The sequence below is a fragment of the Poecilia formosa genome, unplaced genomic scaffold (assembly GCF_000485575.1).
Source record: "Poecilia formosa unplaced genomic scaffold, Poecilia_formosa-5.1.2 Scaffold422, whole genome shotgun sequence".
NCBI classification, from domain to species: Eukaryota; Metazoa; Chordata; class Actinopteri; order Cyprinodontiformes; family Poeciliidae; genus Poecilia; species Poecilia formosa.
In genome coordinates, this window is record NW_006800361.1 from 303,002 (window position 1) to 318,339 (window position 15,338).

Here is a 15,338-nt window from a genome sequence, read left to right on the forward strand (position 1 = left end):
GATCCGTCCTCTGATTGGATGAAACTCCAGCAGATCCGTCCTCTGATTGGATGAAACTCCAGCAGATCCGTCCTCTGATTGGATGAAACTCCAGCAGATCATCAGCAGCTTGTTATTGTGAATGTAGAAGGTTGACAGGAAGCAGCAGAGGTCAGAGGGTGAGGAAGTGTTGGGAGTTTTCCTGTGGATTTCAGTCTGCAGAGAGAGAGGCGGTGCGTTTAAGTGCTTCACAGAGAGTGGGACATCAGGTCGCCTGCTGAGCTGATTGGTCGATTAAAGAGGCAGAAATATTCCTGAAGAAACTTCGGGATGGTTGGATGGTTGGTTGGATGGAGAGAGCACTATCTGGTCACTCCAAGCAGCCAATCAGAGGCTCTGTAGCCTGACCAATCAGAGGACAGTCTGTGATGAAGACTCCTCCTTCACATGAAGGCTCTGCTGTGGGAGTTGAACCTTCGACCTCAACGTGTCTCTGTGCTTTTCCAGCCAGTACGGGATGGCCCCGCCCATGCACCAGGCTCCGCCCCCTCAGCAGTACCAGCCAATGCTGCAGCAGTTCCAGCCGATGCCCCCGCTCTACCAGCAGCCCCCCCCACTTCAAGCCCCGCCCACCCAGCAGAGCTCCATCCAGATCCCCGTTGGCTCCGCCCCCCCGAAGGTGGTCAGCACGGCCTGCATCTACCCCTCCCAGCCAGGTGAGGGAGCATGAATATGGCGGCCACCAGAGGGCGCACATCAGCAGATATCAGGCCGTAACCAGAACACCTGGCAGTCAGCAGGAAGGTCAGAGGTCACATCCCTGATTCTCAGAGTCTCAAAAGGCTTCAGCAGAAGTTAAGGTCATGTTGAGTTCAGTACACTACTAGGTATAGCTAGCTGCAAAGCTAACCATGCTAGTTGCTAAAGCACTTATAAACATTAGTTGTGCTAAAGTGCTTCACTGTATGCAGCAGAAGCTTATTTAAAAGCGTTATAGTAACGCTGTATTTAAGAGAAGCTAATGCTAAAACCAGAGTTATTTCACTCCTGGCTTCAGTTTTATAGCTGTTGAGTTTTTCTATCTCCGATGCTGATTTAGGTAATCAACCACAGTACAGGACGAAGGACAGGAGACGCTAGACTGTTTACTATTCTGCAGTGATGCATTCTGGGTAGCAAATCATTTCGCTACCTGATGTTCTCCACCATTATGAGGGCAGGAAATGGAACTGCTGCGTAAACAGACTTCAAAATAAGAGCATGATTATAAACAAACTGGAAGAATTCTTAACAGTCGATAACCAAAACTTCAGCCAAATGTCAAACTTCATTCAACTGAAAGTTTAAAAAAATACTCAGGTAAATTAGTGTTTTAGAATTTAGTTTAGAGGAAGCTAAGTGCGCTAAGCGCTTTCAGAGTTAGGCTGTCTGTGTTGGGTAAAAGGTCTCTGTTCAGCTTGTGATGCTATCAGACGTTATGCTAACGCCCATGTTGCCTGTGGCTGCAGCTCCAGTCCCGCCCCAGCCCCGCCCTGCAGCAGCCGCCCCGGCCCCACCCCCTGCCGCCCCTCCTCCGGGTTCCTCCACCGCCAACCGACCGCCCTGGGTGACCGACACCAACTTCGCTGATAAGTTCGACCCGGGTAAGACCACCAGCTCCTCCGTGAAGGTCCAGCCGCTTCCTCAGGCGGCCCCGCCCCCGCCGGCGTACATCCCCAACCCGTCCCCCGCCAGGCCGCCCGCTCCCAGCCCCGCCCCTGTCACACCGAGCCCCGCCCCCTTCCTTCCTGTGGCGAGGGGCGTGGCCCAGAGAGCAGAGAGGTTCGCCGCCAGCAGCCGCACGCCTCTGTGTTCAGCGTGCAACAGCGTCATTAGGTAGGGGCCTCGGCGTTCATCACAGCGGCTCGTTCCGGTCCGCAGTGTGTGACGGTGTTGCTGTGGTCCCCAGGGGCCCCTTCCTGGTGGCCCTCGGCCGGTCCTGGCACCCCGAGGAGTTCAACTGCCACTACTGCCATGTCTCCCTGGCCGACGTCAGCTTCGTGGAGGAGCAGAACAACGTCTACTGTGAGAACTGCTACGAGGAGTTCTTCGCTCCGACCTGCGCCCGCTGCAACACCAAGATCATGGGGGTGAGGCAGACCTGGGGGTCATAGGTCATCCTGACTTTCTAATGTACTGGTGAGAAAGTCACATTGTTTGTGTTTTGACTTTAAAGTTCTGAGCTGATTGGAACGGGATCACTGCTAACATGAATGAACACGTTTGTAAACAAAGTCTCGACATAGTTAGCAAGCCAGCTATTGCTAATGCTAGCACCAAGAATGTCACTGAATGCAAGACAAAAATGGCAAAAACAAGAAACATGCAGGATGGCTCCGTCCTCAGGGAGCTAACCGCTAGCATACAGCGCTAACATTAGCAATAGCAGAAGACATGCTGCTACTGCTAGCAACGCAATGACCAGGATGTCATAGCAACACAATAATCCATGTCTGAATTAAAGTTTCATTTGTGGCTTTGCTGCGTCGCCGTTTCCACACACGGAAGGAACTGACCGCCAGTCTTTTGCTGAATCCTTCTTCGTGCTGCTGAAGGTCATTGAAGCGTTTGTCTTTGGCACAAACAAATAGAAAGTCCTCCTCTGATGTGGGAACATTTCCAAGAGAAAAAACATGTGACCTGGTGCTGAGAAGCGGTTCTGATGCTGGAGGATGATTCTAATGAGTTATATGGGTTGACCAAACATTTTGACCTCCATTTGTAGTTTCAACATCCTTGAACTTGGACTACGAAATTACTGCAAGAAATAAAAATGGCAGCTTTGTGAAATTGGTTGGTGAGAAATCCAAACAGAAAACAGAGAAATCAAAATATATGCGAAATAGATTTAAGGGCTAAAAAAGTTAATTTTGCATGATACGTCTCTGAGTTTCTGAGGCCTTGGTTAGTATTTCCTCTGCTGTTTGTTGCCTCTGGTGTTTTTCTCAGTGAAAAAACGACGACATGCTGTTGCAGGAAGTGATGCACGCCCTGCGGCAGACGTGGCACACCACCTGCTTCGTGTGCGCCGCCTGCGGGAAACCGTTTGGAAACAGCCTGTTCCACATGGAGGACGGGGAGCCGTACTGCGAGAAAGGTAGTGGGGACGGAGCCGGGTCTATGCTGGACAGGGGACATGGTCCTGACGGACAATCAGAGGACAGACGGGGACATGGTGACGGTCTCTCCTGGTCCTGCTGGTTAAAGTGGAGGAGAAACTTTACGTTGGTCGAGAGGAGCTGTTTTCGTTGTCACGGAGATGAAGATTTGTTTCATAAATGGATCTTTGATCATTTTAGTGCTTTCAGTGGTGGTGCTGCTAACTGAAAAGTTAGCTAACTCCAAAGCGCTAATTATAAAAATTATGTAGATTCGCTAATTTTTAGGTGAAAGCTAATGCTAAAGCCAATGATAAATTTGAATTTATCTGCTGTTTGAATTTAAATTGCATCCATAATAATAAATTTAGGAGAAGCTAAGTGTGTGATTTCAAAGTTAGCAAAAACGCTAAAGCGCTGAGCTACAACCTTTGCTATTAGCAGGTTAGCAGAAGTGTTCCCACCACTGGTTCTGACTGATCCACTTGTAGCTTCAGCATCCTTGATCCTTGGAATAAAAATGGTAAATTTGCTGGAATCCATGACCTTGTTTAGCAGTTCTGCAGCAAATACTAGCATGTTAGCCTGTTAGCACGTTAGCAGCTTAGCATTGTTCCTTCTGCTCTGTCAGATTACGTCGCCCTGTTCAGTACCAAGTGTCATGGCTGCGACTTCCCGGTGGAGGCTGGAGATAAGTTCATCGAGGCTCTGGGCCACACCTGGCACGACACCTGCTTCGTGTGCGCGGTAAGAGTCGGCTCAGAGGCAGAGGTCAGAGGTCAGGCCATCCTCTAAGTGCTGCTGTCTCTGCAGGTGTGCCACGTGAACCTGGAGGGTCAGCCCTTCTACTCCAAGAAGGACAAGCCTCTGTGCAAGAAGCACGCCCACGCCATCAACGTGTAGAGCTGAGCTGACCGAGCAGCCTGCTAATGCTAACCACCTGCTGCTGCTGCTGCTGATGATGATTCTGCTTGCAGACAGGAAGTCCTGCTGCTGCATGCGACCGGGGCTCAGGTCAGAGACAGCCGGCTCCAAGCTGCGGCTGCAGGGCAGAATAATCCCTCAAGTTACAGACGATGGGTTGATGCTGGAAAACAAATAATTTTTAACGTCACTTTTAGTCGTTTAATAAAGTTTGATGTTTTAACACAAAGTTTTAGATTTTAAATCTGTGCCATTTTATTTATTCTAGACAGAAATCATAGTTTCATGTTTTTATTTTTTAATGAACCTGCAGATGTGCCTGTTTGACTTTATGACTTTTATTATGTATAAAGACGCTTTGAGCTCAACAGGAGGAGTTCGGTTCTGGGTTCGGTTCTGGGTTCGGTTCTGGTTCTGGTGCTGATCACTGAACTCAACAGCATCAGATCCAGAAACTCTCTGCTGGTGAAGCTTTTCTGTCTGCAGCAGCTTCATCTCAGACCCAACAGGACAAACACCCAGGAAATGATAACGAGCCGTTTCCTGTGAAGACCTGCAGGGGGCGCTGCTGCAGGCTGAGCTGATGGAGCCGATCCTCCTCCGTCTTCAGCTGAAACCTTTTCTGTTTATGATCGCTGAGTGTATTTTGAAGTGTTTTTTTAGATTTTTTTCTATCTGAACTGTAAACGTGTCTGAGCTGCTGCAGATCAGACGCTCAGGTGTAACGGGTCTGTTCACACTGCAGAACTTCAGAACCACTTCCTCTGGATTACAAGAGGCTGCTGCAGCTTCAGGTAAATTACACACAAACACAGAAATAATCCAGACAGGAATGAGAGTAGAGACAGACAATCAGCTCTCCATTGTCTGCTTTTTTAACCTGATTAACATTTAATAAAAGTAAAAAAATAAAAATGTAGTTGGAGGAGCGGTAAATCTGAAAGTTTGATCAGAATCTGGATCAGAAACCAGATTCTGATCCAGAAGAATCTGGGTTGGAACTGAGATTATTTTGGACCAGAGAAACAAAGCTGCTAACTATAAATACTGTTTTAGCGTCTCCTTGTGGCCAGTAGAAGAACTGCAGTTAGATCTATCTTTAACCTCCATCTCTGCTGTTTCCTTTAGTCAGTCAGCACCAGTCTCAGCAGGTTTCTGTTAATATCCAGACCTCTGCTGTCAACCAGAAAGAACATCGGCCAACAGGACAGAATCATCTGCATAGAGGCGAATATTAAATATTAAATGCTACGTTTGCTAAACTGCCGCTGCGTTGGCTGAGTAGCCTGGGATGTAATTCAGCATCACAACAGTTTTAAACAATGTTTGAAAGTTATTTTGACTTTAATCCTTGTATGTTTGTAACAACTGGTTTGTGTTTTCTGATCTGACTCTGTAATTTGGTTTAACGTTCTCACAGAAATCATGAAAGCTGTTACAATTAACAAAGTTTTTGCTAATTATTGGGGTAAAATGCTTTTTATTTATGGATTTATACTCATGAACCTGTTTGTAGCAGCCTCTACTGGCCGCTGAAGAAACTGCAGCTGTACCAAACCAAAAAAAAAAAAAGTAACTAAAGTCAGATCTATAATTTAAATTTGTATTATTTATGGAGCAAAACAAAGGCAGTATGATTTCTGATCCGTGTTTTTTTAGGCTGTGTGAACAGATTATTCTAAAACCCAGTAGCAGTACCTTCAGTGGCCACAGGTGTCACCAAAATCCACCTGACAAAATGTGAGACAAGTCAGCTCAGTCCGCTGGAGTGTTAGAAATTTTTTTTAACTTACAAAGATAACTCATAATATTACCAGAAGAAAGTCGTAAGATTATGAGAAAATGTTTAAATTGGAGCAAAGTCTGGCCAGAGTAGTGAAGATTTGATGTGGCCCTCTCAGCCAGTCTGTGGTTCTTCTTCCTGAATAGATTCAGTCGTTTCAAAGTCCTGATAATAAATGTTAAAATATTATTTCCTTATTTGTCAAATGGATACCAAAGCAGAACTTCACAACATACTGAACATTCCTCATGTTAACGCAGCGCCAAGACTGATTTTACATGTCAGTTCTCATAAAATTATTACTTTATTCTGATAATATTCTGACTTCTTTCTGGTGTTATTACGACTTTACGGTTGTTTGACCTTTTTCTTGTAATATGACTATTTTCATATTATAAAAATTTTTTCTGGTATTAGTCGTTTATACAACTTTTTTCTGCTAATATGAGTTTATTCTTATATTATTAAGAATTTATTTTTGCGATATTGCGAAATTTTTCTTGTAGTATTATGATTCTATTCTGGTGTTTTTGGACTATTCTTGTATTACAACTTTATTGTGAAAATATTATGACATTATTCTCATACTGTTTAAATTTTATTGTTGTAGGATTTTTTTGTTGTGATATTCTGACTTTATTTACTTTCTTTCTCATACTATTACGACTTTATTTTGATAATATTTTGACTTAATTCTTGTATTATTACAACCTTTTTGCTTGTAAAATTATGTCTTTTTCTCATAACATTCTCCCATTTTTAGGCTCTTTTATCTTTTGTCTCGTTTTAGCGCCATCTAGTGGTGGTTTAAGGATCTGAACTAAAACAGTCTGAAGTTCTGCAGAGTGAACTCTGTTTCACTGAATGTTTGATTCTGTTTTAGAGATTATTTTAGAGTTTCTGTGCGTAGATCCGAGTCGTTCAGAGTGAGTCTTTGTGCCTTTTCTCAGCAGCTCCGTTCGTGTCGGACTCGGTTTTTTCTCCGCCTCGTTCGGCCCGACTGGTACATGATCTGTGTTGAGTTTTTACTCCGTCTCGTCCTTTTATACGGTTTATTTTCAGGGTGAATGCAGTGTGCATGCAGAGCAGCGTGTGGCAGCATGTCGGTGTTAGTCTAGACAGAAAGAGAAGTGCTAACCTCACCGTTTGAATTCAAGCTGCCTGGTCTCATGTTAACAGGTGGATAGAACGAATAAAGAGAGCACCTCAAGCACAATTACCTGGTCGTTTCATTCTTTGAAATCTAATCATTCGTTGGTCAAACCAGATTCCTTAAACCATGGAAAACATTTAAATAATTGAAAATAAGGAGAATTATCTCTGTTCTGTCTTTTTGACCTCTATTCAGTTCCTGTTTCAGGTTTCTGAAACTCTGACTAATCTGAGCTGCAGATGTCAAAATCACAATTACTCACTTTTAACGGACAATTATTGCAACAGTCCGCAGTCTATATTTATATTTATTGGCACTAGAGGGAGGCAGAGTCACCTTTGGTGTTGATTTCAAAATAAAAGCCCGTCCAAAACAACTGGGCGGCAATTTACACAGAGGAGGAAATATGCAAAGATGTTTCACTCTGCTTGTTTTATAACATACCAAAGAATTGCAGTTTTATTTTTCTTAAAGATTTTTTTAAAATATAATTATTACTTTATTTGTAAAGATGACAAAGCTAAACTTTGTGAAACTGACTGAACTTTACTGTCACTCACTGTTTTTCCACCCAGTTCTAATTCAATAATAATTTTAGATTAAGTTGTTAAATTGTGAAATTGAAGTAGCTATAAGCTAGTTATTTAAAGTAAACTTGTATTACTGTGTGCTTTCTTGTCTATATTAAACTCAATTTAATTAAATTGTAAATATGTACCTTTTTAATGTTAAGTTGGACTCAATATTTATGTAATATTTAATTTCTTGTTTTTATTTTTAATAAACTCAAGGTATTTCTGTGTAAAATATTGATGAAACAGATTAATTTAATACAGTTTTAAATAAGGTAGCTTAACAAAGTGTAGGTAAAGTAAATTGAGTTAGATACTTTCCAGATGTACAGTGATACGTGTGGCCTTGTTTATCAAAACAATTTATGAAAATTAACTGAATGTAAATTTTAGTTTCTTTTACTTTGAAAATCCAGCTTTCTTTCACTCTGGTTTTCACTGTTTTCATTCTCTGAAAATTGAAATAAAACAGCAACTGTAGCTGAAATCAGGAATCTGGGATACTGAGCTCACTGAACAACCTAGAGTTTAATATCCAACATGGCGGCAAGTGACCAAAAAGCCAAAAAGAAGTACAATGCTAACAATCTATTAGCATAGTAGGGGTTTATGTGGGAACAGCTTCCAGATTTGTGCGACAATAAATCGAAAGCAACATTTTCTGTGACAAAAATCACACAAGGTAAGGCATCCTTTAAAAAAATTATGTCAGATTTACTGTCCTTCAATTTTGCAATAACAAATCAGAGTGAGTTGTGTTTTAGAGAGGATCTATGTCGCATTTTCCTCTCCTTCGTAATGGCAGCAGCAGAAACAGAGTAAGGCGTCCTGTTTGGGAGAGGATCTCTGCCAGGTTTGTAACAAGCAGCAACAGAGTGAGAGATCGCGGAGCTGGAAGGAGGACCGATCCTGGAAATATTTCTGGAAAAACGTTTGGAAATAAGATTTTCTGATCGCTCCCAGCCGTCCCCGGCTCTGGATTTATCTATCTGGATTGTTTGGAAGAGAATCCTGGAATCATTTGGGAATAAAGACTAAAGAGATCAATATAAAGGTAAGGGCAGATTTAACCTAATTTAACCCAGAAGTTGTCTCCTAACCTGCAGCGCCGAGTCTCCTCAGCTCCGTCTATGTGCTGGAGCGCCGCAACCCGTGGGTGGAAAACAGCCCAGATTTAAAGCGGCCGAGCCTCCAGAACCACTGAATTATCCCGGATTTAGTGATAAAACTTTATGTTTCATGTTAGAAACCTTTTCCAGCGGTGGGTTTGGTTAGAGGGAACTGAAATGAGAGCGGAGTCAGGGGAACAGATTGGGTCTCTGAGTTGGCGCCAGGACATAGACGGATCCTGCCGTCGTGGAAAAAAGTTTGTTCTAAGCGCAGTTCGTCTTCCAGCTGATTTTATGTCTAAAGCATCAAATCAAAGAATTAAAAACATTAAAACGTGTTTTATTTCAGTTTATCAACCCTGGGCAGGATTGACTGGAGGATTTTAATCGAACTTTATAAAGTTTGTTTACCACTAATTAGCCGCATTCCTGCCTGTTAGCTCCGCGGCTAACTCCGCTGGGAAAACGTCAGGAAAATCAGGATTTTTCCAGGTTAATGTTTGGGTTTGTGCTGGTTCTGGTGGAAGTCCGGCTCAGTCAGGATGTTTGTGGGTCGGTTCTGGTGGTTTTGTGTCTGTTCAGCTCACCTGGCCGGTCCTTCATTTTCAGCTGCTTTCTAAACCGAAACCTCCCTGCTGGTTTAATATCAGGATCATTACCGTAAACATGTTTAGTTATTAATAATAAAACATTTTATTTAAGAAAACGGTTTATAACCCTCTAAAAGATGCAGAAATTTGACCTTCTCAGTACAGATCAGGTGTTTTGAACACCTACATTTTTCCGGGCCATTTTCCTGAAACTGGATCTGATTTTTGGACTAAACCCGACATGTTCTGGCGGTTCTGTTCGGGTTCTGCTGAGATCACCTGTCTGGACCTTCTGCAGGTCGTTTCCAGCTGTTTTCACATGTAAAATTATCACATTTTGCTTTAATTTCTGTGAAAAGGCTCTGAAACAGAGAAACTATTCCTGTTGAGGTGAAACTGGGCCCAGTTCCAGAACCGTTCTGGTTCTGAGATCCAGATGTTGAATTCTGGTGTTCTGGTCTTGGATGTCTGGTAGAAACTGTAACAGAACCTTTAGTGATGTATCCTGTTCATGTTGGCATGAATCGGATCAGAACCAGGTGGATGTTTGGGTGATTTTTCCGGATCCAGGATGGATTCCCAACCTGTTCATCAGAACCAACCAGCCCACATCACCACCCATCCTCCTCCTAAGGATCGGAGCAGGAAGCTCAGCTAAGGTTCAGTTGGAACTTCCTGGTTCTGGTTCCGTCTCCAGAGAAACCGGGCTGCGATTGGCTGGAGGAGCAGCTGATTGTCCAATGGATGGGAACGTTGGACGTTCCTGGAGGTTCTTGGAGATTCCTGGACGTTCTTGGAGATTCCAGGACATTCCTGGAGAATCCAGGACGTTCCTGTGGAGCAGATCTATCTTCCTGCTCCATCCTCTCTGCTCTGGTTTGGTTTTCCCAGTTTTCCTGGTTTTTCCTCTCCTTTTGGAGTGTTCTCCCAAATTTTCTGTCTCCTGGAGTATTTTTTCAGTCTTACCAGTTTCTCTTGGCTCTCTCTGTTTGGCTCAGTTTTCCCAGTTTTCCCATTTTCCCTCTCCTCCTGGCTCAGTTTTCCCAGTTTCCTTCTCCTCCTGGCTCAGTTTTCCCAGTTTTCCCATTTTCCCTCTCCTCCTGGCTCAGTTTTCCCAGTTTTCCCAGTTTCCCTCTCCTCCTGGCTCAGTTTTCCCAGTTTTCCCAGTTTCCCTCTCCTCCCCCTCTGAGCCTCCTGCTGCAGAGCCGGGATCGGGTTTCTCAGGCGGCTGAGAGGCGGCGGTGGAGGAGGAGGAGATCAGGTTTCTTCCTCCTCCTCCTCTTCCTCCCCCATCGTCCTGGAGACAGAGTGGCTGAGCCGAGGAGGAAAACATGCAATCCGGCCCTCTCCTCTTCCTCCTCCTCCTCTTCCTCCCCCATCGTCCTGGAGACAGAGTGGCTGAGCCGAGGAGGAAAACATGCAATCCGGCCCTCTCCTCTTCCTCCTCCTCCTCTTCCTCCCCCATCGTCCTGGAGACAGAGTGGCTGAGCCGAGGAGGAAAACATGCAATCCGGCCCTCTCCTCTTCCTCCTCCTCCTCTTCCTCCCCCATCGTCCTGGAGACAGAGTGGCTGAGCCGAGGAGGAAAACATGCAATCCGGCCCTCTCCTCTTCCTCCTCCTCCTCTTCCTCCCCCATCGTCCTGGAGACAGAGTGGCTGAGCCGAGGAGGAAAACATGCAATCCGGCCCTCTCCTCTTCCTCCTCCTCCTCTTCCTCCCCCATCGTCCTGGAGACAGAGTGGCTGAGCCGAGGAGGAAAACATGCAATCCGGCCCTCTCCTCTTCCTCCTCCTCCTCTTCCTCCCCCATCGTCCTGGAGACAGAGTGGCTGAGCCGAGGAGGAAAACATGCAATCCGGCCCTCTCCTCTTCCTCCTCCTCCTCTTCCTCCCCCATCGTCCTGGAGACAGAGTGGCTGAGCCGAGGAGGAAAACATGCAATCCGGCCCTCTCCTCTTCCTCCTCCTCCTCTTCCTCCCCCATCGTCCTGGAGACAGAGTGGCTGAGCCGAGGAGGAAAACATGCAATCCGGCCCTCTCCTCTTCCTCCTCCTCCTCTTCCTCCCCCATCGTCCTGGAGACAGAGTGGCTGAGCCGAGGAGGAAAACATGCAATCCGGCCCTCTCCTCTTCCTCCTCCTCCTCTTCCTCCCCCATCGTCCTGGAGACAGAGTGGCTGAGCCGAGGAGGAAAACATGCAATCCGGCCCTCTCCTCTTCCTCCTCCTCCTCTTCCTCCCCCATCGTCCTGGAGACAGAGTGGCTGAGCCGAGGAGGAAAACATGCAATCCGGCCCTCTCCTCTTCCTCCTCCTCCTCTTCCTCCCCCATCGTCCTGGAGACAGAGTGGCTGAGCCGAGGAGGAAAACATGCAATCCGGCCCTCTCCTCTTCCTCCTCCTCCTCTTCCTCCCCCATCGTCCTGGAGACAGAGTGGCTGAGCCGAGGAGGAAAACATGCAATCCGGCCCTCTCCTCTTCCTCCTCCTCCTCTTCCTCCCCCATCGTCCTGGAGACAGAGTGGCTGAGCCGAGGAGGAAAACATGCAATCCGGCCCTCTCCTCTTCCTCCTCCTCCTCTTCCTCCCCCATCGTCCTGGAGACAGAGTGGCTGAGCCGAGGAGGAAAACATGCAATCCGGCCCTCTCCTCTTCCTCCTCCTCCTCTTCCTCCCCCATCGTCCTGGAGACAGAGTGGCTGAGCCGAGGAGGAAAACATGCAATCCGGCCCTCTCCTCTTCCTCCTCCTCCTCTTCCTCCCCCATCGTCCTGGAGACAGAGTGGCTGAGCCGAGGAGGAAAACATGCAATCCGGCCCTCTCCTCTTCCTCCTCCTCCTCTTCCTCCCCCATCGTCCTGGAGACAGAGTGGCTGAGCCGAGGAGGAAAACATGCAATCCGGCCCTCTCCTCTTCCTCCTCCTCCTCTTCCTCCCCCATCGTCCTGGAGACAGAGTGGCTGAGCCGAGGAGGAAAACATGCAATCCGGCCCTCTCCTCTTCCTCCTCCTCCTCTTCCTCCCCCATCGTCCTGGAGACAGAGTGGCTGAGCCGAGGAGGAAAACATGCAATCCGGCCCTCTCCTCTTCCTCCTCCTCCTCTTCCTCCCCCATCGTCCTGGAGACAGAGTGGCTGAGCCGAGGAGGAAAACATGCAATCCGGCCCTCTCCTCTTCCTCCTCCTCCTCTTCCTCCCCCATCGTCCTGGAGACAGAGTGGCTGAGCCGAGGAGGAAAACATGCAATCCGGCCCTCTCCTCTTCCTCCTCCTCCTCTTCCTCCCCCATCGTCCTGGAGACAGAGTGGCTGAGCCGAGGAGGAAAACATGCAATCCGGCCCTCTCCTCTTCCTCCTCCTCCTCTTCCTCCCCCATCGTCCTGGAGACAGAGTGGCTGAGCCGAGGAGGAAAACATGCAATCCGGCCCTCTCCTCTTCCTCCTCCTCCTCTTCCTCCCCCATCGTCCTGGAGACAGAGTGGCTGAGCCGAGGAGGAAAACATGCAATCCGGCCCTCTCCTCTTCCTCCTCCTCCTCTTCCTCCCCCATCGTCCTGGAGACAGAGTGGCTGAGCCGAGGAGGAAAACATGCAATCCGGCCCTCTCCTCTTCCTCCTCCTCCTCTTCCTCCCCCATCGTCCTGGAGACAGAGTGGCTGAGCCGAGGAGGAAAACATGCAATCCGGCCCTCTCCTCTTCCTCCTCCTCCTCTTCCTCCCCCATCGTCCTGGAGACAGAGTGGCTGAGCCGAGGAGGAAAACATGCAATCCGGCCCTCTCCTCTTCCTCCTCCTCCTCTTCCTCCCCCATCGTCCTGGAGACAGAGTGGCTGAGCCGAGGAGGAAAACATGCAATCCGGCCCTCTCCTCTTCCTCCTCCTCCTCTTCCTCCCCCATCGTCCTGGAGACAGAGTGGCTGAGCCGAGGAGGAAAACATGCAATCCGGCCCTCTCCTCTTCCTCCTCCTCCTCTTCCTCCCCCATCGTCCTGGAGACAGAGTGGCTGAGCCGAGGAGGAAAACATGCAATCCGGCCCTCTCCTCTTCCTCCTCCTCCTCTTCCTCCCCCATCGTCCTGGAGACAGAGTGGCTGAGCCGAGGAGGAAAACATGCAATCCGGCCCTCTCCTCTTCCTCCTCCTCCTCTTCCTCCCCCATCGTCCTGGAGACAGAGTGGCTGAGCCGAGGAGGAAAACATGCAATCCGGCCCTCTCCTCTTCCTCCTCCTCCTCTTCCTCCCCCATCGTCCTGGAGACAGAGTGGCTGAGCCGAGGAGGAAAACATGCAATCCGGCCCTCTCCTCTTCCTCCTCCTCCTCTTCCTCCCCCATCGTCCTGGAGACAGAGTGGCTGAGCCGAGGAGGAAAACATGCAATCCGGCCCTCTCCTCTTCCTCCTCCTCCTCTTCCTCCCCCATCGTCCTGGAGACAGAGTGGCTGAGCCGAGGAGGAAAACATGCAATCCGGCCCTCTCCTCTTCCTCCTCCTCCTCTTCCTCCCCCATCGTCCTGGAGACAGAGTGGCTGAGCCGAGGAGGAAAACATGCAATCCGGCCCTCTCCTCTTCCTCCTCCTCCTCTTCCTCCCCCATCGTCCTGGAGACAGAGTGGCTGAGCCGAGGAGGAAAACATGCAATCCGGCCCTCTCCTCTTCCTCCTCCTCCTCTTCCTCCCCCATCGTCCTGGAGACAGAGTGGCTGAGCCGAGGAGGAAAACATGCAATCCGGCCCTCTCCTCTTCCTCCTCCTCCTCTTCCTCCCCCATCGTCCTGGAGACAGAGTGGCTGAGCCGAGGAGGAAAACATGCAATCCGGCCCTCTCCTCTTCCTCCTCCTCCTCTTCCTCCCCCATCGTCCTGGAGACAGAGTGGCTGAGCCGAGGAGGAAAACATGCAATCCGGCCCTCTCCTCTTCCTCCTCCTCCTCTTCCTCCCCCATCGTCCTGGAGACAGAGTGGCTGAGCCGAGGAGGAAAACATGCAATCCGGCCCTCTCCTCTTCCTCCTCCTCCTCTTCCTCCCCCATCGTCCTGGAGACAGAGTGGCTGAGCCGAGGAGGAAAACATGCAATCCGGCCCTCTCCTCTTCCTCCTCCTCCTCTTCCTCCCCCATCGTCCTGGAGACAGAGTGGCTGAGCCGAGGAGGAAAACATGCAATCCGGCCCTCTCCTCTTCCTCCTCCTCCTCTTCCTCCCCCATCGTCCTGGAGACAGAGTGGCTGAGCCGAGGAGGAAAACATGCAATCCGGCCCTCTCCTCTTCCTCCTCCTCCTCTTCCTCCCCCATCGTCCTGGAGACAGAGTGGCTGAGCCGAGGAGGAAAACATGCAATCCGGCCCTCTCCTCTTCCTCCTCCTCCTCTTCCTCCCCCATCGTCCTGGAGACAGAGTGGCTGAGCCGAGGAGGAAAACATGCAATCCGGCCCTCTCCTCTTCCTCCTCCTCCTCTTCCTCCCCCATCGTCCTGGAGACAGAGTGGCTGAGCCGAGGAGGAAAACATGCAATCCGGCCCTCTCCTCTTCCTCCTCCTCCTCTTCCTCCCCCATCGTCCTGGAGACAGAGTGGCTGAGCCGAGGAGGAAAACATGCAATCCGGCCCTCTCCTCTTCCTCCTCCTCCTCTTCCTCCCCCATCGTCCTGGAGACAGAGTGGCTGAGCCGAGGAGGAAAACATGCAATCCGGCCCTCTCCTCTTCCTCCTCCTCCTCTTCCTCCCCCATCGTCCTGGAGACAGAGTGGCTGAGCCGAGGAGGAAAACATGCAATCCGGCCCTCTCCTCTTCCTCCTCCTCCTCTTCCTCCCCCATCGTCCTGGAGACAGAGTGGCTGAGCCGAGGAGGAAAACATGCAATCCGGCCCTCTCCTCTTCCTCCTCCTCCTCTTCCTCAGCGCTGCAGCTCAGCAGATAAATAAAGGCAGTAATGGCAGCCAGCGCACAGAGGAGCCATTCTTCTTCTTCTTCTTCTTCTGGTTCCTGCTGCTGCAGTTCCAGCTGAGACCCAAACTGATTCTTTTTCCACTGAAATGATTCATTTTACCTGAATCACTTCCATTAAACTGAATCTTTGGAGGTGAATCACTTTCAACTGAATCAGTTTCATGTGATTTAAACTAGAGGTGTGCCGATCGATCG

The 15,338-nt window shown here is 48.7% G+C and overlaps 2 protein-coding genes and 1 long non-coding RNA gene across 3 annotated transcripts in view; 2 read left to right on the forward strand and 1 right to left on the reverse strand.

The window, feature by feature from the left end:
• Positions 1-4,269, forward strand: part of LOC103155360 (LIM domain-binding protein 3) — an 18,442-nt gene extending 14,173 nt beyond the window's left edge. The window contains exons 5-10 of the mRNA XM_016663460.1: positions 487-695; positions 1,488-1,854; positions 1,928-2,108; positions 2,995-3,115; positions 3,748-3,863; positions 3,930-4,269. Of these exons, the coding sequence (XP_016518946.1) occupies positions 487-695; positions 1,488-1,854; positions 1,928-2,108; positions 2,995-3,115; positions 3,748-3,863; positions 3,930-4,019 (1,084 nt within the window). The 3' untranslated portion in view covers positions 4,020-4,269. The remainder of the gene's footprint in view (positions 1-486; positions 696-1,487; positions 1,855-1,927; positions 2,109-2,994; positions 3,116-3,747; positions 3,864-3,929) is intronic.
• A 198-nt stretch (positions 4,270-4,467) lies between these two features.
• LOC107833657 (uncharacterized) overlaps positions 4,468-15,338 on the reverse strand; it is a 22,139-nt gene continuing 11,268 nt past the window's right edge. Inside the window, exon 3 of the long non-coding RNA XR_001659425.1 lies at positions 4,468-5,015. This is a non-coding gene — a long non-coding RNA (uncharacterized LOC107833657). The remainder of the gene's footprint in view (positions 5,016-15,338) is intronic.
• Positions 8,343-15,338, forward strand: part of bmpr1aa (bone morphogenetic protein receptor, type IAa) — a 27,200-nt gene continuing 20,204 nt past the window's right edge. Inside the window, exon 1 of the mRNA XM_007577008.2 lies at positions 8,343-8,602. The gene's annotated coding sequence lies outside the window, so the exon portion shown is untranslated. The remainder of the gene's footprint in view (positions 8,603-15,338) is intronic.